This window comes from Boleophthalmus pectinirostris, unplaced genomic scaffold (assembly GCF_026225935.1).
Source record: "Boleophthalmus pectinirostris isolate CB_2022bp ecotype Guang Dong unplaced genomic scaffold, ASM2622593v1 HiC_scaffold_10, whole genome shotgun sequence".
In the NCBI taxonomy this organism is placed as follows: Eukaryota; Metazoa; Chordata; class Actinopteri; order Gobiiformes; family Gobiidae; genus Boleophthalmus; species Boleophthalmus pectinirostris.
In genome coordinates, this window is record NW_026570971.1 from 15,428,358 (window position 1) to 15,455,602 (window position 27,245).

Genomic DNA, 27,245 nt, shown 5'->3' on the forward strand with positions numbered 1-27,245 from the left:
CGCTGGTGGATCCACAGCACTTCAGGATAGTTGGATGTGTGGGAGCAGTATGGGCACTGATTTTTGACCAGACCCTCTGATTTGACAGAGGTTACAGTGCTGCCCTCGACAACGGACAGATTGAGTAGTGTGCCTGGTTCACCTTTGACCTCAGTAGAATTTGGCGTTTCAGTTTTTATGTTCTGTGCCTCTGAAGACCCCAGGACAGGAGTGTAAGTGTAAGGGTTCCAGTAGGATTGACTGAGCAATGCGCTTCTCGTCCTGAGGTAGTCCATATACCTGGAAAATACACAAAAGTAATACAACATTCAGTGAATCACCCAAAATAACAAAGGTGTTTTGGACAAACTATAATTACCAATTTTGTGATATAGAAAGATAAATAAGAGGTTATCATAACAAAACAAGAAATTTACTTGAATTGGTAGTAGAAAACAAAAAAAAACTATAGTGAATGTTGTTCTGAAGTTCTGCAAAATTTAAATATTAAGTATATAGTTTAGAATAAAAAATGCTGATTAAAAGAAGTACTGCACTTTTGTGGGACCGCGAGTTAGCCATGAGAATCGCCCAGAGTGAGGCGGAGCTTATCACAGAGGAGGGACAGCTGGACCCGAGTCTGCGCAGGTGTGTTTACCTCATTTGAACTCATAACACGCAACTATTGTGACGTATAAATAAAACACAAACAACATCAAACCAGGTCTTAGTGTCTCATTAGGGCTGCAGCAATTCAGAAATGTCACAACTTATTGAATATCAAAATAATCATAATTATATTTTGTTAATTATAATTATTATCTGCACTATACTGACTGATTGATTATAAAATCCAAAACACAATACACTTAATTTGTAAAGATTCTATGTGTAGACACCTTAAGTCACCATATTTATGTACTGTAGAAATGTACCAGAGGTGGGACCAAGTCGTTGTTTTCCAAGTTTCAAGTAAGTCTCAAGTCTTTGACCTCAAGTCCAAGTCAAGTCCCAAGTCAAAGACACGCAAGTCCAAGTCAAGTCTTGAGTCACTGGCCCATAAGTTCAAGTCAAGTCCAAGTCATCTGCTTTGAGCTTCAAGTCATTTCAAGTCTTTAAGCCAAAAAAGTACCAAATACAGCTTAGATTTTTGCAATTTATTTGAATTTTAACCTAAATTGTTCTTTAAAAGTCATGGTATATTTATATATATGAGTATTTATATAAGAGTTGTAGAAATGCAATTTTTTCCTTTTTAAATGTCTTGACAAGATCTTAGTGTGAATCATGACAGTCAGAATAGAAACAATTCAGATTTAAAAGTGCTAAATAACAGTTATGTTGTCGTGTAGTCTGCACTGAAATGGAAGCATCATGTTCTGTGTAGTTCCCTCTGTTTTACTGTATTGTACTGCATATTACTGCATAGTACTGAATATTACTGTAGTGTACTGTAGTGTACCGTACATTAGTACATTTGAGGGTACCATCTCACAGTACTTCAATTCCATCCAAAGTAACAGAAGTAGGATGGACATGTTCCAGTTTGTTCCTGTAAAATTAAGCACTGCGTTTATCAACTGAAAAGAGAAAAGTATTTTCAAAAAACATATATCTTTTTTTATCAAGTCATCTCAAGTCACAGGCCTCAAGTCCGAGTCAAGTCCCGTGTCACTGACCTTCAAGTCCAAGTCGAGTCCCAAGTCTTAGTCCATTTTATTAAGTCAAGTCTCAAGTCCTAAAAATAGTGACTCAAGTCTGACTCCAGTCCAAGTCACAACTCTCTGAAATGTACCATATTAATGTATTTAAAAAAAATTTAAAAATTTAATTTTACATTGTAATTGATGCCATCACCATTCTCTGAGGGCATGATGCTAACTGTAGGCATGCTCTGTTTGAGGCTCTGTTAGACTAACACTAACACAATCGGACCAGAAAAAGTAAAAATAATCATTTGTTGCAGCCTTCACTAGCCCTCCCATTATTTAAAAAAGCAGTTCCTTCTTGATTTGAAGGACTTTGTGAGGACCTTTCCCTATTCAAAGTTACAGTATTTTAAATCAAATTAATTGCTGTAACCACAGAGGATAGACCAGAGTTTGAAATCTATGAATAGAAATACTTAGTAATAGCAATTTGCAATTCCATTATAGTAATTATTCGATCAGTGTTCAAAGTTTATTTTTGCATTATGAATCTTTAATTTGCTTTATCCACATTATTTACTCCAGTCTATAACATTGTCCCTCTCCAAACCTCAGGGGGGCGCAGGTGCAGGCCACAAAGGCGACTGCTGGTGTGAAAAAGTACGACCTGAGCAAGTGGAAGTACGCAGAGCTCCGAGACGTCATCAATACTTCATGTGGTGAGCTGTACCTCAACTAACTGCTGTTCTAATTCTTATAAGTGCTACATTTTTAATAGCCTTAATAAAGCAAAAACAAAGACCTTTTCATAATGAACAAATATTTTGATAAGAATGGCTCAGTAACTTCCTAATTGGGGGGTTAGGGTATTAATGAAGCAGTGGCTTAAGTGCTTAAGTATTAATCTACTGTGTTTCAGACATTGAGCTGCTGGCTGCATGCAGAGAGGAGTTCCACCGGCGTCTGAAGGTGTATCACGCCTGGAAAGCCAAAAACAAGAAACGCACTGATGATGACAGCAACCAAAGAGCTCCCAAATCTGTCACAGACTATGGTCAGTTAGATCAGTGATTCTTAACCATAGGGCCGGGGGGCCATTTCCTGGGGTCCCCAAAATCAGTACAATATAATGCATTTTAATATGAGATAGGGCTCCAGGTTACTTTTTTAGAAAAAGTTGGGCCCAAAAATTGAAAAGGTTAAGAATCCCTGAGTTAGATGAAGTACTACCTAAGATTATATTTTGCTTCCCAAGTACTACCAGGTCTATAACATGATTATTCTATGTCTAGAATAATAGGACTACGCCATTGCCCCACTAGTTATGACTAAGAAGTTACCCAAATGAGGACAAAAATGTGTATTACACTGACACTACATTAAGTATACAGTAGCACTATAGATTACTGCCTGACCAACATTCAATGTCTTCCATTTAAGCAAAAATAAATAAATAGAAATAAGTAATACAGATCATAGTTAGAGCTGACTACAAAAATAGCTGAAAGTGTACTTGGTGCAGCTTTGCAAAGGGGAAAACCTTATTTTGTTAATATATGACCTTGTGCTAATTTTCCATCATGAAAGAAGACATATTGTCCATATATATTCAAACTGTAAACAGACTTTTCACACTGTCCTTTGTGTTTTAGCTGAACAGAATCCAGCTCCTCCAGCCGCTCAGCATCAGGAGGTGGCCATGAACAGACAGCAGAGGTACTTCCGCATCCCCTTCATTCGGCCCGCAGACCAGTACAAAGACCCCCAGAACAAGAAGAAGGGCTGGTGGTACGCACACTTTGACGGGCCCTGGATCGCACGCCAGGTGGAGCTGCACCCTGACAAGAGACCCATAGTCCTGGTCGCAGGTTAGCAGATATTAACAAGAATCATTAACAAACATCACATGGAGTTGTATTTAGTTTCAGGCAAATGAATGAATTACATGGTATCTACACTATTGCAGCTTAAGCCTTTCAATCATAATAATACCCAAGCCATTTTTCTTGGCAATTTAATTCACTCTACATACTGGGTTATGATCATATATAGAGTTGGGAGAAACATTACTAATATGCCAATGTTTGTTTTAGACATTATTTTTAAAATGTTGCTCACTAAATAAAAATAAAACAAACTTGCAATCTCGTTATACAGTGGTATAGAATGTCTATATTTAGTGCTTAATTTTAACAGTATCTTTTTGTGCAACCCTTGAATCTTAAGCACATTTAGCATATTTTTACCATCAAGTAAAGTAGATTGACAAAAGTTATGAACATAATTGCACTTTTAAAACCATATTATTTCCATCTTGCCATTTGATAGCTGCATTTTGAATTTTTGATGTGGGCTAAATGTTTTGGTTTCAGTTTAAATGTTCCTGTGTTTACTCAGGGAAAGACGATATGGAGATGTGTGAGCTGAGTCTGGAGGAGACAGGACTGACCAGGAAGAGAGGAGCCGAGATCCTGCCACGACAGTTTGAGGAGATCTGGGAACGCTGTGATGGAATTCAGTACCTTAAAAAGGCCATTGAGAACAAGCAGGCACGGCCCACATACGCTACAGCCATGCTTCAGAGCATGCTCAAGTAATGCACCTGCCCTGGGCCCTCTACTGCCCCCTACAGCACGTTTTTCATAATGTCATTTTTATCACTGATGTTGTTTTGCTCTTCATGGCCTTAACTATGTTCTGTTTTTGTTTTGTTTTTTACCTTAAGTTAGTGTGGCCTTTAGTCTGTTAAGATTTAAGAACAATCAAGAAGTGAAAACAATCCATATTTCTGAGTACAAAATATAGATGCTTATGAAATATCAAATGAAGTAATTATTTACTTTTTTCAGTTCAAAACTTAAAAGGAGACAGATAACAGACTAAACCTTATATATTCAATTTTTAATATTTATTTTAATAATTTGTTGCCATGCATTAGACAATTCCACTGTACAACCCTCACAAATGGATGTTGTACTTTCCATGTAGAACTGTTTTGTAGAAGATTATTGCAGTTATGATTTGCAGTTTTGTGAATTTCGTGTTCTTCAATACCAGTGGATGAGTGTGTGTATTGTTAAGCAGGATGTTTATAAACCTTTTGTTCTTCTGTTTCATGATGGCCTTCACTCACCAAGAGAAAATAAACCCTCAAGACAGGCTCTTGGCTTATTTACTGTGTTTCAAATGGTACTGTATTATGTAGTCACACACACACAAGGCTACCAAAATGACAATACAAGTATGTTTGATTTTAATTTATTTAATGGATTTTAACATTTTCATTTTAATGTAAAATGCAAATGTATAAATGATACTTCATACATGGCAATTATGGCTCTCCAGGTCACATATCACATTTATTTTATGTCTATGCATTTGTATCACCAATTTTATGTATCTAATAAATAATAAATACCTCATTATGAGGAAATAACCACCTCAGACAAAGGAAACAGGAACATATCCTACTCTTTGTACGTAAACTAAACTCACACCACAGTTACTTCCAAGCAGTCGTTTTCTGAAGCTCTCAGAACACAGCATGTTCTCCCTGGGATTTGTGGCCGCCACGTCTGTGAAGCAGAAAAGTAATAAAATATGAGCTAAAATGAAGGAGGGAAAAAAAGAGTTCATTTGGACTGTTGGTTTAAGTGGGGCAAGCGTACTGTTAATATGCTTATTTTGTGGTTTAGGTGCATAAAGTAGAGCGATTACTATTCATAAAAAAATCAGGTCAAGCATATATTTTCCAGATCTTACAACTGATACTTTGCAGCTGATTTCATCAACATTCCCTCGGAGTGTGATGCTAATTGTAGGCTCTGCTCTGTCTGAGGCTTTATTAGACTTTTATCTGAGTTTTATTTTAACAAAATCTGACCATAAAGAATTCGTGAACTGTACTGTTATACAAGTCTCCCTCTCACATAAAATTACAGTCACTAGGTGAAGCTAGTTGAAAATCAAACACCTAAACATGACCACAAACACTCCTAAAAATGTGCTGTTTACATCCATTTTGTGTTTTTTCTTGAGTTTTCAGACAATCCTAAAACCTTTTTTGACCGCGTTCACTATTCTGTGCATTCGTCTCAGTGGTAAGTGCTGAACATTTTACTACAGAGACACATGTAGAATACCTTCACCTTCTGTTCACACACTCACATAGACACACACATGGTTTGTGCATTTCCAATCATGAGTGACCTGGATCGTGTAGCACTGAAGGTGTTGATGGAGTGTATGTCACTTGCTGCACTCACCAAACCAACCAACATGCTCCAGTTTTTAAGTGAGTATACGGCAGATATAGTCAGATACCGAGATCGGCACCAACTGAGCGACCCATTGTTGCTATTTATGACTATCAACATGAGTCCTCCAAGGCTGTTGTCCAGAAACTATTAGAGGAAAGTGAGCAGGCAGACGCAGTGCCCACTACTATAAACAAAGTCACAAAACCACAAAAGCCAGTTGAAAAGACTGTTCCAATGAATAACAATCAAAGGGCCAATGTGGCGGCTCCCCCTTCTTCAAAAACCCCTCTACTAAGTAAGAGTGAACCAAAACCCACCACAGTATTGCCTCTGAGTTCAGCAAGAGATTCTCGTTTATCAAAGAACACTGTTGCACCCAATAAGGCACAGTTAGACCATAGTCACCACACACATGCTCCACCTATGCATTTGTCAACAGCCCCAAACTCCCACCCTGGTGCTCACAGAAGCATAGTCAGACCAAGTGTAGCCCCACACACAGCTCAAAAGACAAGGGTCAGCAAAGCCACTGAGCGTCATGCAAAACCATCTATAAACAGTGTAGCAGCCAACAGCCAACTGCTCCCAGGTCCAACTTCAGTGTACCTGCTCAGGGACTCCACGTAGATAAAGGCCAACAAACACTTGGAACATAACCGATGTCTCAATAAATCTCCCCATTGCAAACAACAGTTTCTGGATTTATTTGTTATTCTTTTGTGTATTTTTGTCCTATATGTGCACGTCTTACGTCATATTTGTGCGACAAATGACTAATAACTTCAGTTCAACCTACTTACAGTCTCATTTAATCAATCAAATATGCTTCACTCAAACAGTTAATGACACCAATTGTGACATTTTACAGTCATGGGATTGTATATATTTGTGCCTTACCTGACTGTGTGGTATGCAGTGGTGGATGTCCACCATATCCGATACTAACTTTTCTGATCTTGTTGTGTAGAGTTGTCTGGGGATCTAAAAACAAGAAAAGATTGTGAGTGATACTATACATTTTAGCTGACATGAACACTATATTTATGTTTGGAATTTCCGATTGTTCTTGCCAATTTGGTGATGTTAAAAAAATAGAGCAAGTGTTTGCAAACTTTACACAGGAATACAAAGTGTTAGTGTCTGTAATATTAGTCATACAAAGTGTCTACATACAATATTAGTAACTAATGATTAATGGGGCTTATGTTTTTAGTGGGACAAGCTTAGCTGAGGTTAGAGACTTCAGTCTTCAATACCTCAATACTTAGATGAATATTTTCAATTGAAGCGAAATGCTCTTGCTCAGATGCTTGTGACTGTGAAGACACAGAGCTCGAAGGATAAGGCAATGTGGACACCTGAGTTAGCAACTCATCATCATTCTGAAATACAGGGTTCACCCGCAACGTGTGGTCAAAGGCATAAGGAGCCACTGTGTGCCTACATGAAAAACAATGTAATGATGACAAGCAAACAGCAGTCACACTTTAGATCATATACTTACATCGTAGTTACAGCTTTTTGGGGCTTGATGCATTTCTTGTTAATAAATATTAGAATGCCGATAACAGCACCGACAAGGCAGAGACTCCCCACGAGGCCAGTGAGAATGAGCGAAGTGTCCAGGGGCAGAGTGATGAGCTCATCACAGCGCTCACCATGGTAGTGCCAGTATTTACCAACAGGGCATCTGAAATATATACACACGAAATACATTTTTAACAAATAAAATACAAGCATTATTGATTCAGTGTTTTAAAAGCACGTATTTTAACTATTTCAGTGAATTTGTGGATTTGTTTTTAATGCTGCAGAAAATTCTATTCGTAAACAAGGACACTTAGTCACTCAGCACTCAATAGTCATGGCCCATGAGTCAAGTATTCATATAAGCAATAAAGGTGTTATAGTTTTTGGACATATGCTGATGTGAGCTGTACCTGCAGGTGGCGCCGTGACCTGGTATGTTTTGACACAGACCTCCGTTGAGGCAGAAGTCTGGCTCCAGAGTACACAGGCTCTGACAGGGCTGGCCATTCACTGCACTGTATCCAGGATCACAGACACACTCAGCTTCTCCACTCCAGCCGTTTATCATACAGCGGGAGAACTCTGAGCATGTGATGGACTGACAGGGATCTGGCTCATCAGCTGAAAACAAAAGGTCAAGAAACATTTATTACGACAATGCAGTCTTCATATTATTTGAGGCTACTTATGTTTTGGACATTGGCCACATGAGCATGCTATACTGACCTGGTTCTACCTCCAGAGAGCGGCTGTCCACCTGGATGTCGAGCTGGCTGGAGGCGGAGTTACAGAAGTCCTCCAGGACACAGTGCACTGCCTCAGTCACGTTGTATGGCACAGCTTTGTTCAGCTTCATCTTACTATTTACTATTACACTGCCATTCTGGAAGCTCAGGATCTCCAGAGCTTTGAAGCCCGTCAGGTTGGTTGCCAGATATGGAAGAAGCTGTCAGAACAGTTTTGTGGGTTTAATATTTATTCTATTTCAGTGTGATGTTTCCACATTTGATGATGATAAGCATGTGTTAGTACATCTTGGTGTTTGAAACAACAAAATGTCTATGTATGCTGATGCATACATAGACATACATACATGCTGATTTTATTTACAGCATTAGCTCAAGGTTAGTCCCAGTGTCACACCTGATTCTGCTGTTGGTCTGGGTTAGCTTATATAACTAATGCATGTTACAGTCACAGATATTATGATTAGGTGATTAGTAAGGGTAAAGCAGGGTTCTGCACATGTGGCAGCACAGTGGCAATCCACCCCCCCCCAGCTAACAGTCATGCAACTCAATCATGCAAAAAACACAATGTAGATAGTACTGATAAACTTTCTTAAAAGTTGCTCAAGATGCTTTACAGTGGGAATGAAACCACAGACCTGTGAGTTACTGGGTGAGGTACCACTGAGCCCCTGGTGTCACATAGTTAGTTTTACTTAATCACATATTATTATTCATTATATACAGACCCTGTGTTCTCACTAACCTGGGATTATGTGCAGCATGTCACAATTAAATTACACTGCAATGTTGTCAGTAGACTATAGTGTATAGTGTGTAAATCACTAAATCATAAGATCCAGGCAGCAGTGGCTGAATAAGTTATAAATACATATTATATTTTTAAGTGTTTAATGTCCCAGATTATTGGAAAACAGCGGGGTTTGAATTCAATCCAGAAAAACAAACTTGCATGTGCTCAGAGCTCAATTGTGCAAAGGTTAGTGAACGCAACAGACAAGGCATTCTCAGGGACATGAACATCCCCTAAAACAAGGGAGGAATGTACCGGGATGGAGGCTAAGGTTCTTAAACTGTGTGGCCCTGATTTACGAGAAGCTCCAGGGTTCTGCTGCTTTCTGAGGCCAGGCCGCTGTGTCTATGTGAAACAAATGATTTTATTCCATTTTCTGATCACGTGAGGTTTTGTTCAAACATGCCAGTGGAACACCAGCATAACACCAGTATGAAAGCACAATTCACAACAATACAGTTGTATACACAAACTAAATGCAGCCAAAGAGAGATAAGCTGCAGACAAAATGAACTGTAGCTAATTCAAGTCAAGTCAAAATACTGTAAATAGTAGCATAACTATCTGTGGGCTATATCCTACATGATACAAGTAGAAGACATAAAAGTATAAAAACCTACCAGCTCCAAAAAGGTGTTCTCCAGGGACTTATACTCAGCAGAGTCTTTGTTGAAGAGGTTGTCTGTAAACATCATGTTGGAGACCCTCAGGCGAAAAAACACCACCAGGTCCTTGCTCCTCTCCACAGCTGACATCAGAGGTGTGCTGACCTGTCTCATTGCAGGGGCAGGTGTCCACTCGTACACGCCTGTGTCAGCATCAGAGGATAGTCCACTCCCACTTTCCCCCTCTGTGGGGGTGCTCTCAGAGGAGAGTCCACTTTGCCCCTCTGTGAGGGTGCTGTGAGGGTGTTCATAGGACACACTATCCCCCTCTGTGAGGATACTCTCAGGGAGAGTGTTAGGGGACACGTCAACCCCCTCTGTGGTTGTACTCTCAGGAACAGTGTCAAGGGACACACTGTCTCCCTCTGTGAGGGTACTCTCAGGGACAGTCTCAGAGGACACGTCAACCATCTCTGTGGGGGTACTCTCAGGAACATTGTCAGGGGACACACTGTCCCCCTCTGTGAGGGTGCTCTCCTCTGTGAGGGTGCTCTCCTCTGTGAGGGTGCTCTCCTCTGTGAGGGTGCTCTCCTCTGTGAAGGTGCTCTCCTCTGTGAAGGTGCTCTCAGGGACAATGTCAGGGGACACATCATCCTCTTCAGTGGGGCTGCTCACAGGGACAGTCTCAGGGAACACACTGTCAACCTCATTGTCCCCCTCTGCGAGGGTACTCTCAGAGGACACACTGTCTCCGTCTGTGGGGATGCTCTCAGAGGACACACTGTCCCCCTCTGTCGGGGTGCTCTCAGAGGACACACTGTCCCCCTCTGTCGGGGTGCTCTCAGAGGACACACTGTCCCCCTCTGTCGGGGTGCTCTCAGAGGACACACTGCCCCCCTCTGTCGGGGTGCTCTCAGAGGGAACAGCATCCCCCTCTGAGTGGGTGCTCTCAGGAAGAGTTGCAGTAAGGGTACTCTCCGGGCTGCTCCCCGCCGAGGTTTCCTCTTCTGCTGCAGCTGTCTCCATGTTTGTGTCTCCGTCCTTGTCGTGTTGTTCAGTCAGGTCCAGATCAGTGGGGACTGTGACCTGGATCTCTGTGGTCTGTGTTGGTGTATGATCACTGAACAAATGTACATCCACTCCAGGTTCTTGTAAAAGAAAAAAACAATAATTAGCAATATTATTTATTTATTTATTAGATTTAATAACTTATTCCAAGCTATTTGTAAAAAAGTGTAGTCCACCAGCTCTGTCAATGCTCTGTATGCTCTCACCTGTCACCGGGGACTCTACAAAGAACCCATCTTCTTCTGTGAGAGGTAACTGTTCCACATCTGTCACAGCATCCCCTGCAGGATACACAGGAGTTTGCTCTGGTTCAACCCAAATGACGTCTGTCAGAGCTTCAGGGATGAGGGTCATAATGGTGTGTGTTTCTGTTGATATGCTGGAATCTTCTGAGTGTTTAAATGCAGCCATAGCAACGGTTGAACTCTCCTCTACAGGGGACACTGCCGTAGGTGCTTTTTTGTTCACATGGTCTTCCACTTCGTACACTGTGACACAGGAAGAAGGTCAAGTTAAACTTGATGAGGTTTTGTTATCCCTTTATTTGGGCCATTTCAAACTTACATTTTGAAGTTTCCACATAAGCCCCTTTGACTATGACATAATGCTTTCAGACATTAGTGCAGACAACATACCTGCATCAAAGCTGAGAGTATTGAGGTCCAGTGGCAGTGAATGATCCTGCTTCAGGGCCTTGACGATGATGTTCTGAAGTTTGGGTGCAGTCATGTCCCTTTGTGTCTCCACATCAGTGTTGTGGTACCCCTCCGGCTGGTCACTGAGTTCAGTGTCACCATTAAATAAAACTGCATAGCGCACAGACACATCCTCTGCCCTGAGGAGCACAGAAACAACTCCTTTGTATGCCCTTTGTAATTATTATATTCTAGCTGCAGAAATGTACTCTTCTACTTACCGAAATCCCAGCACTTGGATTTCTTTGAATCCAGGAATTTTTGCAAAAACATGATACATCTGAAAATGTAGATGTAATTTAAATTTAAACCACCCACAATTACACATTCACAAACACTGTTGTTAAGTGTCTTGCTCAAGGACACCATAACAAGATGATCTAGCTTGTGACAGTACCTTGTCTCTGAGCTCCCGAACCACATCAGCATATTCAGGAGTAGAAGGGTCTCGGAGAATCTCACTGTAGAGGGGGTCCTCCACAGTCACACTGAACTCCACTATCCACTGCTGCTGATTCTCAGGAATCAGGTTGGCCTCCTCTAATATCTAGAAAACCATGTCAGTTTAGTTAACAATATTTTTCATCCAAAATGACAGAAGTTCAGGAGCATGTTTACCACTGCAGACTCTGTGGGAATGAAGCTGTTTTGAGCAGTCCAGGGGCCTAAAAAAAGAGATACTTTGTAGGCACAAATCTAATGAAAGTGCTTTAAGGTTGCTTACTACAACATTAGGCGATTACAACATTACTACATTGCCCTGAACCCTGCATGAGACACTTACAGTCTTTGCCTGGCTCGGGTGTTTCAGCCAAAGCTCTGAAAAATAAAACAACGTATTTAAAAAAACTAAAAGATGAATGTAATGTAAACGTGTCTGATGTTTGGACCTACCCCTCGTTATCTGCCAGCTCAGCCACTCTCTGCAAAGAAGCACAAACATGAGCTTTGTTCATATTATAGATCCATAATTTAACTCCCAATCTATATGACCCCATAGTCTTAAACAGGACCTCATAACGTAAACAAATTACCTAAACACACAACCAGTTTACCAAATCCATCATAAGGTTAAGATCTGAACTCACTCTTGCTATCATGTCTAAATGTTCAGGAGAAGAGCTGAAGTTTCTGGCCAGGTCATCCATGCAGAGGTTTTCATGTTGACACGTGTGAACCCAGGACATGTACTCCTCTGAGTTGGGGACACGATCAAAGAAGACTCGGAATGCTTCCCAAATGGCTTCTTGGCAAACTGTAAATGGATAGGCTATTAGAGATGGCTATTTTACTACCACTGTGTTGTGTTTGTGTATGTCACGTTGAAGAGTTTATTCATAAAAGCTGCTTATACAAGTTACACATTGTAACATAGGTCAATAATTTGTAAATGTCACTTAAAGGTCCTATATTACGTAAAACTGACTCTGAACTTTGTTAGAACATTGTTGCTTCCTCAAAAACATACCCAAAGTTATGGTTTGTTTCACTGACACATATTTGAGTAAGCCTGGATTATTAGTCTATCTACATCTCCAAAACTCAAAACGATAATATAATAATATAATAAAATAATAATATAATATAATATAATAATATAATAATGGGCGACAGTAGCTCAGTTGGTAGAGCATTCGCCCACTGATCTAAAGGTTGGCGGTTCGAATCCAGCTCTCAACATAAACATCACAGGTTGAGCGGTCAGATCCACTGACCCACAGGTTAGTCAGCTCCCACAGATGAATGCTGTCGTTGTGTCCTTGGGCAAGACACTTAACCCACCTTGCCCACAGTGTCTGCGTACACTGGTGTGTGAATGGGTGAGTGGTTCCTTGTTGTAAAGCGCTTTGAGTGCCTTGAAGGTGGAAAAGCGCTATAGAAAAATGTGACCATTTACCATAATATAATAATATAATAATATAATATGGGCCCTTTTATATATGTGAGGTTTTTAGATTAAATTAAAACACACAATTGACCCACATCTGACCTCTTAGTTTGTAGTAAGCGCGATGGCTGCTGATGACCGCTTTGGCTGTTTCCTGTGGACACACTTTGACCCCTGTACTGAAAATAGCTGAGCGCTTGGTCCTGCTGCTGCTGCTGTAGGAGACAGAGTGGGGAGCCTCCAGGAAGTGTCTGTATCTCACATCTCTGAGTCCAGCCAGGCCCCTGTCTTTTCAGAAAAAAAAAAGAAGAGGAACTTAATAGAAAGTCCACAGCTACATTTTGCTAGATAAAATTAAAGTGCATACGGCAGGTTTGACTACTCAGTTCACGAAAACACAGTTAACACAATTATAATTAAGATTTTACAAAAAAATCTTGCATAGTTCTAGTTGTTTTAACTTCTGTGAATCTGTAACTTAGCAACCATAATGTTAACAAGGGCCAAATCTTGTCTAAATTAAAGCCATGATTAGACTAACAAAAATAAATGAAATAATATCATCATTTTATTAAATGAAAATTTTAAGTGCTAGAAAAACGTCTTACTTGTGCATAAACCATCTCTGCAGTTTAGAGGGAATTTTACATGTTGATGATGACAGAGGTAGAAATATTCCAGTTTAGAACTCCTTTATTCCTTTCTTTTCCATTTTTTTGGAGGCACTTGACAGATGTGAAACTATGATAAATATTTAATATAGTATTTTAGTATAATTTTAAAAAAAACATGTAAACCTGTCATATGCGCATTAAACTAACAAGCTGGCACAATACAATCTGTAAAAGCTACAAAATAATGGAAGATAAACAACATTAAGACTTTTCTTTCTTCACCTGGCCTCTTGTTGCAAAAAATAGAGGACTTGTGCAACCCCGGCGCCCCCTTGTGTCCCTGTCTGGTGTCAGTTCTTCTGTCCTGTCTTTGCATAGTTTTCTTTTTGTTACAATCTGACATGTTCTCAAAGATAGAACACTGCTCTATATTCTGTCCGTGAGGTTCCTGACCTGACGCTCTTGGATTAGAGTGACCCTTCTCCAGGTGTGAACGGTGAGGAATTACAGTGGAGCATAAAGGGATTACACTCAGGTAGGCCAATTGAACGAAGACAGGTTTCTGTGTTGATTTTACGTGTGCTACTTTAGATGTTAAAAAGAAGAGGTTACAGCTAAAGTCAAAAATGTAATATTATTGGAAATGATGAGATAAAAGTATTATAATAGTAGGGTGACCGAAATGTCCCTATTTACCCGGGACAGTCCCAGTTTTGAGCCCTGTGTCTCCTGTCCCAGTAGATTTATCCAAAACCATTGATTTTTCCCAGTTTTATACAAGAAATGTCCCACGTGTCCCCTTTTTTGACCAGTTAGATAATTGGTTTAGGTAAAATACAGAAAAGCTACTTAAAAATGACCAAAATACAACAAAAATCTGACTATACTGACTCACATCTTAATCATGAATGGTCTCTGCATAACAGTTTTCCTTAATTACACACTCATTTCACAGTTTTATTATTACCAGCCACCCCAAACCGAGGATGTCCCAGTTTTTAATTTTGAAAATCTGGTCAACCCAATAATAAACTTCTGCACTATATCAAACTAAATGCCAGCACAAGGGCTTCGTTGCAGCTCAGTGGTAAAAAAAAAATCTGAGAACTACTCAAGCCATGATTCAGTGTCATCACAATTTTGTAGACATGCACCATGCACCATGCATCAGCATTGATACTGCAAAATTTGCTGTGTCAGATATTGGCCTCCAAATATTGGTTAAGCTTATATCCTGGTTGGACATTTAAATAGATCCATCAAGACGATTTACTGATCATAGCCAGAAAGTCTCATAATGTTTGAACTTTTATTTATACAAAGCTGTTTTGTGGTTACTTGAAATAACGGCTAAATCACACATCCAGATCAGTTTTGTGTTATTTTACTTTAGTTTAAAGGGAATTAATGTTGTTTTCAGTCTCTGCACTGGTATCAGATGATATCGGGTATGTACAGATACTTAAAGCTATTGTATCAAAACTGATATGGTATCAGAACTGAAAAAGCTGGATTGGTGCATCCCTACAAGTCAGACAGAGCATATTTAAATGAACAAATTCTAAATACTAAAATGCATTACAGTTCTCAGACAGATATGGATATGAAATGCAGCCAAATAGACCTTGTGAAGGCCTCCTACAAGCCACAAGAGATTAGTGTCCTGCAATATTAAGAACAGAATGGCTTTTGTTTCCTGTTGGATAATGAGCTCACACAAACCCCCCACTTGCCCTCACTCCCCCTTCCTCCCAGACACAAACACAGCTGACCAAAACATGCAATCTATGTCAACGCTGTACTCGCAAATATGTTTTTACGCCATGTAAATAATGTATTCAGAAGAGCAACGATCCTCTGAATTCATAAGTTGTTAAAGTAATAGTCAAAGCACATAATAATAAGAACAGTAGAAATGTTTAAATATTTTCAGTGCTAGTTACTTACCTGTATCTTGGCTTGCTTGGAGACTGGACAGAAATAGGAGTAACGGTATTCCAATCTTCACAATCATGATGAGTTATTTTATCTCCAGTCCTTCTGCAGAACTAGCACGGTTGTCCTTGCAAGCGCAGCTACGGTCTTGTTGCTCTTGTTGGCATGCATCAGGTACCAAGCACCGGTCAGCAGCACCCGTTCCTGGTGCCACCCTTGCCACAATTGAGATGTTTCCTCATAACAGCATGGGCCAAGAGGAGCAGCGATATCTCAGTGCCAGCGCATGAAGAAGAAGCCAAGGTTAAAAGCCAGTTTGGTTTCAAGTTTAATCTCTTTACCTTGCTCATGGTGCTTGTAATCCACAGGGAGGCCACGTGGCTGCTCTCATCCTGTTATCGGCCTTCTGGGCAGATCAACAAACTTGGGGAGTGTCCAGCCATTTGGGGCTTACAATATAGCCCCCCCACTGTTTCTGTCCCAGGACCTCTGCTCCAGTCCTGGACACAGTTCTGTAATACAGGCCCGGGTGCAGAGTAAATTGACTGAGAGAGCACCAAAAGGGTGCAAATACTTTTCAGTGTCATAATTTTATACACCTTAAATGAGGGTGCAAACTCTTTTAAATGAGGTTGCAATGCACACTTTTGCAAACCAGTTGACCAGGGCCTGCTGTGATTTGTATTTTTATTGCTCAGTGTCCACTAAATGATGTAAAAATAAAGACAAAACTTCATTTAGTGTTGTCCGTAAAGTGTAAAATATATAACAAAAAAATCCTCAGGATTAGGTTTGTAAGTTCTAAATGGGAAGTGTGTCTGTCTCTTCTCCAACTTCTCGTGTGAAGGAGATTAACTGGAAAAAAAAAAGCCTCAGTCAAAGCTGCACATGACTAACCTGTACTGCTGTATTGAAAATATATTTGCTCTCTCTGTTACCTGTATCTGAGTACACCTGGTAGCAAGAGAACGTTTTGGGTGTGAATCTCCTCATCTGATTTGCCAAACTATTTGGTCCTTCAAAATGCATCATCTAATAGCAGCAAGGGGCAAAATCAAACACACAAGGAAAAAGATGAACTGATTAGGAGAGAGAGGAGGGTACAGTTTTCTCTGTGGAGCTGAGCCTGGGTCGTTTTTGTTCAGCATGATTGAATATTCTTGGAAATTTATAATTGTGGCAACATGCAATATTAGTTCTTTCTTATCTCAGCTGTATGTTCATAATACTTTCTCTTACCACAATCTGAAAACGTGATTATATGTGTAAAATATTGTGGTATGAGTTGCCAAAAACATGGTTAGTTTTATACTTGGGTCATATAACAGGGCAAGGCATATCAAAAAAAAGTCACTGATAAAAATCTTGGCAGCTTCAGAAAAAGCCATCACAGATAAAGGTGAATGGAAAATCCACCAACAATTTACAACTGGAGGGACATTGTTGAAGAATTTCACATCATGGAGAGACTTAAATGTAAAGTTACAACAAGGAAAATCCAAATACCAAAATGCAAATAGCTGTTTATCTGAACAACTGACCATTTGTCCTGTATATTTCACTGTTTGTTTTGTTGTTTGATTATAGTCGAATACAAGGATTAAAAAAGAATATGTGATAATCAACCATCACCTTCTGAAAACCCAGCAGAGACTTCACTGAAGCTACCATCAGTCTCAATCCTCTTGTTTTACAGAGCAATGGTCAGCTCCATGACCCTGGAGCGGAGGAGCAGTGTCTAATATTAGAGTGGTGCTGAAAATCCCCTCTGGGCTGATTATGACAGAGAGTCACTGGACATAACCTGCAGCAGCAAAAGTCCCATGCTGCTCACTGTGAGGGTGTGGCCAGGCTGTGGCTCTTCAACTATCACTATCCTTAATATTAATGGAGGGTTATTAGCAGCCCTCACTTTAAAAATTATTGGCAGCTGTTGGTGAGGTAAAGCAACTTCTACATAAAAAAATCCAGAGTAAATAATGAATAATAATGGCTCTAAAATGTATTAATAATGACTCTAAACTTGCATGTTAGTTGGTTAGAATTTGAATTACTTAATATCCAAACTCTCCCCATTTTTCTTAAAGGTTTCAGGGCACATTTGGAATCTGTTAACAACCATTTTTATAACAAAATTCTAAGATATTAGCTTCATAAGATGTGATGCCATATCTATTATTCAAAAACAAAACTATAAATCAAAATGTCTACCTTCAAATTAAAGGGAAATTAGGATTCTGGAGGCGTGATCCCTAAAACCTTCAGTGACAGCAGATCTGAGTACTAGGATGTGGACTGGGGGCCTGCAACACAGTTTTATAAATGAAGAGCAACAATGTTATGTGATTGAAGAATGCATCAAAAAATAATATAAAAACAGAACATATGACATTTTCATTACTGACTTTAATTTAAAGACAAAATATACAAATTAGTTCATATTGGTCCAGTCTGATATTGGCTGGTACTATATAAAGGAACTATAATCCTATGATATGAAATAGAAAGTGCTTTGAGCGACGCTAGTGCCAGTTTCTGGTTAACAGCAGTATTTTACATCCACGGTGCTACATTGGGGGTCTCTTTCTGCATCTGCAAAGAAAAGAAAAGCACTGTTACATAGTAGTTATAGTAGTGGTATATAATAGTAATTTTTAGAAGAACTCAGAATACTTTTAGGTCCTAATGTCATATGTCATGTGTAGTGCATCGCAAGATTGTGTGTTAAATAATCCTGATTGATGCCTTACCTTACACAGCTCTGGAAAAACCTCTTGTATTGTGAGATCCAAAAGCACATATGTTAGCTAGGAGCAAAGGAGCACATGCTTTATTGGAATCACCCATTTAAAAGCATGTAACATCTGTAGCTCCATTAATTGATTACAAGTCATACCTGTTTATTGAGAACCGGCTGCTGAAGGCCATCAAAAAGAAGACAGACCCCTTCATATTTTGCCTCTTCTCCAATGCATTTGCCAATAATGTCTAGAGAGAATATTCATTTGGGACCATAAACTTAAGAACTACTTTTTTGCACTAATCATGAGTGGAAACTACAATTACCTGGAATATAACTTAGCATTTCCTCAAAGGCTTTTTTGGCCCTCTTGTGTTTCTCCTGAGCCGAGCGAGACTGGCTGGTCTCACAGAAAACAGCATCTGATGAAGAAGAGGGACTCATGTTAATAAGTTACCAGAGTAAACATAGATAAGACAATTCACTTTAAGGAGGAGTTAGTCTGAGTCTGGTTGATGTAGTGTACCTCGGAGCAGGGTGATGAGAGACACAATGCGATGTTCCTCCAGCACCTGACTCAGTTTGGACTGCAGATAGTGATGGGAATAAGCCTCCAAAGTATTCTTGAACAGGATTCGACCCCCCATTAACAAGTGGTGCAGCCAGTCAGGAATGTGAAAGACAACACGGCCTAAAGGACATTTGCACATGTCTCATTCATATTGCCTGCACCTCTGAAGGTGAAGAGATCACTTTATTGGGTGCTAAATTATGCTAAATCGTCACCAGTAGAGGGCAAAATTCCCATAGATACGACACAGGTTGTTCAGTAGATGTACTGAGCTCACTTACCTATGTACATCAAATAGTCATACAATCCATCCACAGTTATCATTTGCATGAAGTAATTTTGGTTATGTCTCTTCTCCAAGGTCTCTGAGCGGTTGGCATTGTTCTTGTAGAGGTCATTGAAAAGCTAAGAACAGAATATGGACGTGGTGTTATCATTGAAGCCTAAGAAAGTAAAAATTATGTATGTGGTATATGTAACTTTCTTAAAACTTTTATAAACACAACCTGTGTCCCAAAATTCTTATGAAGTAAACCTCTGCAAATCAAACATTAATTTTACTAATAACAATTATCATTCATAATAGTTATCCTTTACATAGTTATCCCATTTTAATTGTATAGAACCTTCATACATCCTTTTTTTTTTTTTTAAATACAAAAACATGCTGTACCTTTTTATCGTTTTCAGAGGAAGGGCTTAGAATAGTGAGCTCCGGGTGGCTTGGTTTAGGTTTGGGGGATTCACATGAGTTGAAGAAAGACTGAATGAAAGGCTCCAGGTGCTGTCCTTTCTATTAAAAAAAAGAATGCATGCTATTAATTGCAAATACCTGAAGAATTTTTGTGTTCTCTGATCATTATTGTCTTATTCTTACCTCTTTTATCAATTTACTGGGAACAGCCTTTATGATTTTCCCTGTGAATACAAACTCCAAATGTCAAGATTTGGCTGCACGGTAACCAATTACATTAATTAATATCTTTTATTATTTTACCAAGGTTAACATCAGGCAGCATCTTGTCCAGAAACTGTGACTCCATGCCATGAGGAGAAAGGAAATCGGCCAAAAGCTGACTGTTACTGAGCTCTGGGTGTTGCAAAAGATTCTACAAAGGTAAACAAATATGAAAAGCTTGTGTTATTTTCCTCTCTCTAGTTTGAGTCAAATCCCTGTTACTGACCCAGTAAAAGTGAAAAAAAAGACCATTCATTTTATGGAATCAGGATAGGATGAACCAATAAGCATGGTGAAAGACCATGTACCTGAAGGTACTCCTCAAATTCCACACGTTTAGAAGCAAGAAACTCATAATTCTTAGGGCCAATGATCCTCTTGGATGGCAACTGTGCATCTGGGAAAGAGCCTACACGGATAAGGAGAACAGTTATCACTTACAAAAGCAGTGCTATCAGGTAGATTATTTAAAAACCTACCATGAAACTCAGTAAGTTTTGATTCAAGAACGTAGAACTCGAGGTATCGTCTGTAAACTGACCAGTGCTCTATCTCCTGACCCACTAAAAAGAGAAGAATAATGTAGTAGTAGTAGGTCAATAAAGATTGGGCAGAGGGAGGGTCCAGGCCTACCAGTCTTCCGGTCATTGCGCTCCACATCAATACAGAATACAGGTATCCTCTCCCGCTTAGTGTCATCGTCATAAAAATCAATATAAGGAATGCTGATGCTCCATGCTGACAGGTTCCGTGGAGGAGTGCAGGGAGTCGAAGCAGCTTCTAAAGGAGAGTCATCCTCCAGGACCATCAAGGCCTCCTCCACCTGTGTGTGAAGGAAAGTCTCATAGTAACACAAAGGAGAGGGAATTTCAACACCAGTGCTTTACATGATTTAACCGATGCATCCAGTCCCATCTGTCATTTACTTCTGCCAATATATTGTCTGAGTGGATGAGAAAATACTTCAATCTGAGACTTGATCTGAATAAACTGTATTTGGCATTTAAAACACTTGTTTCACATTAGATGACCAATGAAGATATAACCTCCTCTTATAAAATGGCCATGTGGTGCATCCCCTCCCTCCACAGACAGCAATGAGAACAGCTATGAACCGAACAACCTCTACACATGCTGCACTGCCACGCCCCCTGCTGATCAAAGTCTGCAGTGCATCTCCACTTGAAGGCAAATGCTATGTTTCAAAATTGTGTTTTTGATATTATGCATCTATTTCCTATATATCTATTTAATGTTTCCTAGTACTTTCTAAAAGCCAAGAAAAAACTGAAAGAGAAACAGAAGTAGACTTTTAATTATTTGCCAGAGGAAACATTCGTTACCAGATCATCCTCTCCTTCCACCAGCCCATAGGACGGCAGCATGGCCCCCTCCATAGTGGTGCTCTTAAATACTCCTTTGATTTTACTGCCGATGCGGCTGATTCCAAAGGACTCTCCTCGTCTCGATGTGCTCCTGCAGACACACTTCATTACTGAGTGACTGTGTTAAACTGAATGGTGATGGTCACAGTCCATAGGCACAGAATGGCAGTCAAGTTTCTGACATTCTGCCCCAAGGTATCTGTGGCTACAGAAGGAGCATACCACCAACATCCTGATTGCCACTGGGAATTTATACACTTGTGAACAGCAGATGCAGCTTAAGAAAAAGACTCAAGGAACAATAATATCTGATATCTTGAATGGTTTTCTTAATACAGCAAAAATCTCTTATCCAACTGGTTTCATTGTGTAGTGCAAATTGTATCAAAAAAGGATCAAATTTGCATCATAAACAAGAACACACAACAAAAGGTCTTTAGAGGTGCATTATGAAACTTTTTTAGAGGGTCTGCAACCTGCTCATCTCCACGGAGATCAATACGTTAAATGCCACACTGTGAAATATCTAGATAAGGCAATAACATTTCCATTGAAGCAAAGAGGTGGTATACCCTCCACCAGAAAAGTGACATAGTACACCTTTAACACAAACCAAATAGACTGAGAGTATGCATGTTTATCAAACAGAGGTCTGGGTCTCATGCACTTGTCACATGCAGGTGGGAGGTTGGCTGATGTAAGGACTTCACACTGGGCGACATTGGACCATTGACCCTAACTTACTTGGGCGATGAGTGACGGTGTGGGGGAGTGGTGAACGGGGCATGGATGGAGTTAGAGGATGCAGGTGAAGAGCTGGCAGAGGCCGTGGATAAAGAAGGGAGGGACTCAGGGCTCCAGTCCCAGTAGCTATGAGCAGAGCAGGGTCGGGTCCCCACAGAGTTCAGGGAGGGCCCGGAGGCAGAGCAGGAAAGGCGGAATGGAGGTTACACAGATTAGACAAACAGCCGTGGGCACAGTTAGCCTACATGTACGCACACGTTGTAAAGACCAGGGCCAGGTGACATCACAGCCAAACTACTCTGTGGTCATACATGTCATTTCTGTCTTTTGTATGGTAACTCGGGGAATTCTGGAACTACATACTTATTGTCCATTGATGTGTTCAAGGATATTGAAAAAATGCTATTAATAACAGCAGTTTATTGAGGTTTCAGTGTTGTAGGACTCAGTGGCCTGTATCTCTAGTAGAAAATATGCATGTCTTCATTTACTGTTAGTAAAAGTAAGTTTGAAGACAGGAAAGACCTGCAAAAGAACTGCATCACCTGAGAGGTGATATTCTAGCAAAAACATTTTCATGGAGTGTGTATTATAGGTTTATCAACCATCATGTGTGACATTTATTTTGACTAAAACATTGGACTATTTGTAGATTCATCATTATGAAGAGTTTGAACAACAAGGGCATCCTGACAAGGCTGTTTATGTAATGGACAAGCAGGATCATTTGTTCTATGCAAGAATGAATGAATGCTTCTGGTTTTGACTGCAAATACAACAGCAAAAGTGCTTTATATCCAATATTAGATTTTTCCGCATCTATTTACTCACCGGATGTCATCCAAACTGAGGCTAGTTCTGGAACATATGCACATAATGGAGTTAGTGGCAGGGCCCAGTGGCCTCATACACACTATACCCCACACTCTTCCTATGCATTGGTTTTATACGTGAGGCAAACAAAAGCACTATCTGTGTAAAAGCTTAGGATGTACAGTGATAACTTGACTGAAAATATACATTTGGATATGAAGTGCATTACAATACAGTTTTTTTTGTCTTCAGGAGAAGACTAATCTTACCTGCTCATCCTGGATGTCCTTGAGGGGGATTCAGCCCCTTTTAGAAGATGGCGAAAGTACTAAGAGAAGCATATACAAAAAAGAATAAAAGATTAGGAGTAATTAAAGGCAGTCGCTTTTCTATTTTGTTCAGAATCAGGACTAGCAACACTGGGTCTTCTTTAGTATATGTTATATTGTCTAGACTGTTGTAGTGGAGGGCAGTGCTGACAATGGTGCTGCTTCAATTTACCCTTTTGTATTGAACCACACAGTGAGGGGTGAAATCAGGTTTGGCAGCTTGGCATAAGGCCAAGGTCGCCCCATTAGCCACAGCGTGTCGACTGATGACGCGGCAGATAGTGATTGGAAGCTTAGCGCATGAGAAAGGTTTGAGCAAATTAGGTCAATTTCCACCAATGAAACATATGGGTTTGAAAATAAAAAGGCCTCATGAGAAGTGTGACTGACCTCGTCGCTGTGACAAAACATGGGCGTGAAAACATTTTCCAGGAGGGACAGCACATGTTCGTAAGCCTCAAACAGACATCGCATGGTCTGTAGCTTTACAACTTCTGCATATGGGCCCTCGGCAACTGGGGGGATTACAAAAACAAGATTATTAAAACAACAATTATTCATTATTTATTTATGTTATTTTTTAGTTATTATTTTTAAAGCACGCAAAAATCTCTGTGCTTACTGCGACGTATTTCTTCCACGATAAAGGGATCAAAACGGATTTTATCAATGCTCTCATCCAAAATGTAGGTCTCATAGATCTTCTTCACTTCTTTGTGTAGCATCATCTTCTTGGAGTCACTCAGGTCTGGATCCAGAATACTATTGTTGAATTCCTCTGTAAGGAAAGAGATATCCAAGCATCTCGTAAACAGATACAATAACTAAATTAAAATTAAAGTGGACTTGCGCTTACCAACAGCAAGGCAAAACTGGAGCACATGCACTGCACCTTCATGCTTCAGGAAGTTCATGAAACGAAACAGCAAGTCCTGCTGTTGTCGGATTTCTCTGAGTTCGAGCTTTAGTACCTGATCAAACACAACACAATGTCAAAGTAGGCAACAGCCACTCATTTGAATAACAGTGGGGTAAATGGACTTACTGAGGGCTTTTTAGAACGGGGGTCAGCATATTTTTGTAGGAATGGAACCATAGCTGAAGATGGCTCTGTCGCTTTTTCAGGCTATGGACAAGAGCAGATTAAAATGAGGTTTTAATGTTTTATTTATTATTTATTATTACTTGGTTTGGAAGGATAGTAGCTGTGGTCAATATATATGTCATAGTTTTAAATCACTTTTGTGGTGATTTGTGGAAAAAAGTTGAGAAGAAAAGTGCAAAAATCCAGAATATATCTATCAATCATCAACAAAAAATTCCCTCCAAAATGGAATGACAATTTACACAGAAAGAAGACACTTTTCTGACTGTTTAAACATTCACTTAAGAAAATAAAGTTGGCATTATATTTATTAGTCTAATCATAATTATTGTGCAATTTAGACATGTTTTGGCCCTTGTGTTGCTAGGTAACAGTAGAGGAATTACCTCATATATGTCTTATCAGCTGCCCTTTTATAAACGGGAACTAAAATTACAGACTATATGAAAAAAAAAATGAAAAAACTAGGCAAGATTTTAGTAGTAAAATCTTAAATATAATGATGTTTTAAGTTCAAATGTTTTAGTGAAAGTGTCACATCAAAACAAAGACAAAAAAATAAAAAAAAACAAGTCACATTACTTACAGGAGAGTTGTCAATGAAAAGCAGTATCAGATGATTCACTGTGTCCTACAAAAAAGTCATAGCACTGTAAGTCTTATTCTAGTTCAGTTTAATTCAATTGCCAATTAATTTTATTAGTCTTATTAGTGCATGCATGAGAGATCCGAAGACTGTCTAAACTCACAGGATCAGCTAAGTAGTCCAGTGAAGGGAGGAAGACAGAGCCAGCTAAAATTTCTCTGATGAGGAGAGTGAGAGATCTGAAAAGAGTGGAAAGAGGAAGCCACAGGTGGTGAAACAGTGAACAGGAGAGTGGACCTCAGCAGACCACTTATAAAGTAGAAGAACTTTAAAGGTGCACTGTGTAACTTCTGCATTAGATATATCTATCTTGTATTTATTCAACTGAAAGATACCTTCCAAAACATGCAAAACCTGTAACTTGTACAGATACGTTTAATGCCATACTGTGGAATGTTCCATGTTGTTTTAAAGCACCTGCAATCTGTGGCTTTAGGAGGCAGGATGTAAGGGAAGAGCATCTCAGTCAGTCTTCGGAGGTAGAGCAGTTCATCTCTACGACTACGAAGAGCCACGTGAAGATCCGGTCCGTACTCCTCCAGCGCCGCTTGTTGGAGTTGTTCTGTGTTTTTTACTGAATACAATAAAGAGTTGAGGCTTATTTGCTTTGACCACAACTTGAGTAAAGTAGTTACCTTTCTGTCTGGCTTTGCTAATAATTTCAATGTGCTTCATGGAAACTTTGAGAAGCTTCTTTAAGATAAGTGATGCAACATCCACCTGAGTGAGAAAATACATTTGAGTTTGTTCAGATTAAAGGTGTAGGTCTAGTCATACTACAGATGTTAACAGACCTTTTGAGTTCTGCGGACTAAAACCGCAGCAAAGAAACGTAAAGTCATCCTAAGCTCATCCACAAATGCTTCATCATCTGTAATATCTCTGTAAAGTAGACAACTAAGATTATTGATGACACAGGCAAAAACAACTGCTGTGTGATGCCTACCTGTACCATGGGTACACAAAGTTTTCTAAGACCAATTCCAAAATCTAGGAGGGGAAAATAGAAACGTTTCATCACCATTTAACACATCCACACACACACACACACACACACAAACACACCATTAGATACACAATACCTGTGAAAGAGAAGCATCCACTTTGGATGGAATCTTAAGATCAAGCCACGGTTGATAATTTTCCAGCAGTAAGGTTGGCCTTTTGGTGAAATGTTTAAAAAACATTAAAACCATGACCACTAGATGGCGTGCGTGAACATAAAACAATGACAGCGTAAACATAAGTGGATGTCTGTGTTTACCTGTGCCTTTTGCATTTGATATTTCCACAAACAGCACAGCTGTGTCCTAGAGGGAAGAGCTCCGGCTGATAGACCTTTTTCTTTGCTTTAATTGATATTAGGACGTTAGGTAGAAGAGACTCGGGCCCCAAAGAGCAGTAAAAAGTGACAACTCCGGCCAAAAATGACCAAATCATCATAATTATATGAATATATCTGTGAGGAGTAGAGGGGGAAGTTAAACCTCATAAAAATAAACGTTATATGAAACAACAAGCACTAAAAGTGGGAGACCTGTTCAAGAGCACAGTAGACAACAGAAGTAGCAGCAGGAGAAAGCAGAATAGCGGATATTGGCGTCCAAGTTCGCGGAGCAATCCAAGCCGCATCCTGCTTCTCATCCTCTGCACTACAGCACTGATACAGCCCATGTCGGTCCGTGCTGGAGGAGGATGGCAGCTGTATTTCTGAAAGCTACATGGTACATCTGCGGAGGAGAGACCCTCTGAATGCGATGGTTAATCTGCATGCTATATCGTTGTATTCATGGTGCCATTTTCGTCTGAATATATCCTACAATGCACGATCAGAAAGGCGGACATTTTCTTACTGACTTCGATACACCGTAGAATCTTAAGGAAATAATCCCTTCTTGCCGATGTGCCCTGCGCAGCTGTAAAGCGCCGCATTAGCAGCCGTCGGTGCACATCCTAGGTGGGCTGTCCTTGGGCCGTGCACGTAATACGCAGTAACGAAATCGTGGTCACCTCCGCCCAGACCGCGCGTAATGCGGGTCTCTCGGCGTGCTCCTCTTTACAATAGCATGAAAGATGGGCACGTGGGATTGTAGAATTTAGTATGTAAGACTGAAAATTAATTTTCACTTTCAGATATATTCAGATGTCTCCTGCAAGCCTGAACATTGCATGGTCTTCTGCATTTTGAGC

General features: G+C 39.9%; 3 protein-coding genes across 7 annotated transcripts; 1 reads left to right on the plus strand and 2 right to left on the minus strand.

Moving 5' to 3' along the window:
- Positions 1-511: 511 nt before the first annotated feature.
- Positions 512-4,917, plus strand: LOC129409284 (unconventional myosin-VI-like). Its single transcript, XM_055154999.1, has 5 exons — positions 512-627; positions 2,244-2,347; positions 2,548-2,682; positions 3,281-3,496; positions 4,026-4,917. The coding sequence occupies exons 1-5, from the start codon at positions 512-514 to the stop codon at positions 4,223-4,225; spliced, it is 771 nt and encodes a 256-aa protein (XP_055010974.1). The 3' UTR covers positions 4,226-4,917.
- impg1b (interphotoreceptor matrix proteoglycan 1b) lies at positions 4,875-17,414 on the minus strand. Its single transcript, XM_055155757.1, has 22 exons — positions 17,397-17,414; positions 16,703-16,796; positions 16,364-16,619; positions 16,106-16,276; positions 15,777-15,968; positions 13,318-13,503; positions 12,416-12,582; positions 12,222-12,250; positions 12,112-12,146; positions 11,946-11,992; positions 11,725-11,874; positions 11,549-11,607; positions 11,268-11,467; positions 10,839-11,120; positions 9,580-10,712; positions 9,215-9,304; positions 8,144-8,363; positions 7,828-8,038; positions 7,392-7,577; positions 7,144-7,327; positions 6,785-6,868; positions 4,875-5,203 (listed from the first exon to the last, which is right to left on the minus strand). Exons 5-22 carry the CDS (start codon positions 15,841-15,843, stop codon positions 5,120-5,122), a joined length of 3,414 nt encoding a protein of 1,137 aa, XP_055011732.1. The 5' UTR covers positions 15,844-15,968; positions 16,106-16,276; positions 16,364-16,619; positions 16,703-16,796; positions 17,397-17,414; the 3' UTR covers positions 4,875-5,119.
- A 660-nt stretch (positions 17,415-18,074) lies between these two features.
- On the minus strand, positions 18,075-27,207 carry LOC110155572 (sorting nexin-14-like). Of its 5 annotated transcripts, XM_055155790.1 has the most exons (29): positions 26,593-27,207; positions 26,320-26,514; positions 26,138-26,216; positions 26,002-26,045; positions 25,850-25,937; positions 25,691-25,775; positions 25,473-25,629; positions 25,159-25,234; positions 24,996-25,040; positions 24,350-24,430; positions 24,161-24,275; positions 23,927-24,082; positions 23,695-23,819; positions 23,245-23,303; positions 22,994-23,020; positions 22,163-22,288; positions 21,377-21,509; positions 20,667-20,856; positions 20,513-20,596; positions 20,342-20,442; positions 20,073-20,184; positions 19,953-19,993; positions 19,749-19,868; positions 19,357-19,480; positions 19,031-19,195; positions 18,831-18,926; positions 18,661-18,752; positions 18,515-18,571; positions 18,075-18,356 (listed from the first exon to the last, which is right to left on the minus strand). In XM_055155790.1, exons 1-29 carry the CDS (start codon positions 26,727-26,729, stop codon positions 18,318-18,320), a joined length of 2,949 nt encoding a protein of 982 aa, XP_055011765.1. In that variant the 5' UTR covers positions 26,730-27,207; the 3' UTR covers positions 18,075-18,317. The 5 variants fall into 5 exon arrangements, with proteins under 5 accessions (XP_055011765.1, XP_055011755.1, XP_055011751.1 ...); XM_055155780.1 differs by lacking the exons at positions 22,163-22,288; positions 22,994-23,020 and having other exon boundaries at positions 18,076-18,356; positions 26,593-26,785; positions 26,913-27,017; XM_055155776.1 differs by lacking the exons at positions 22,163-22,288; positions 22,994-23,020 and having other exon boundaries at positions 18,076-18,356.
- Positions 27,208-27,245: the final 38 nt, after the last annotated feature.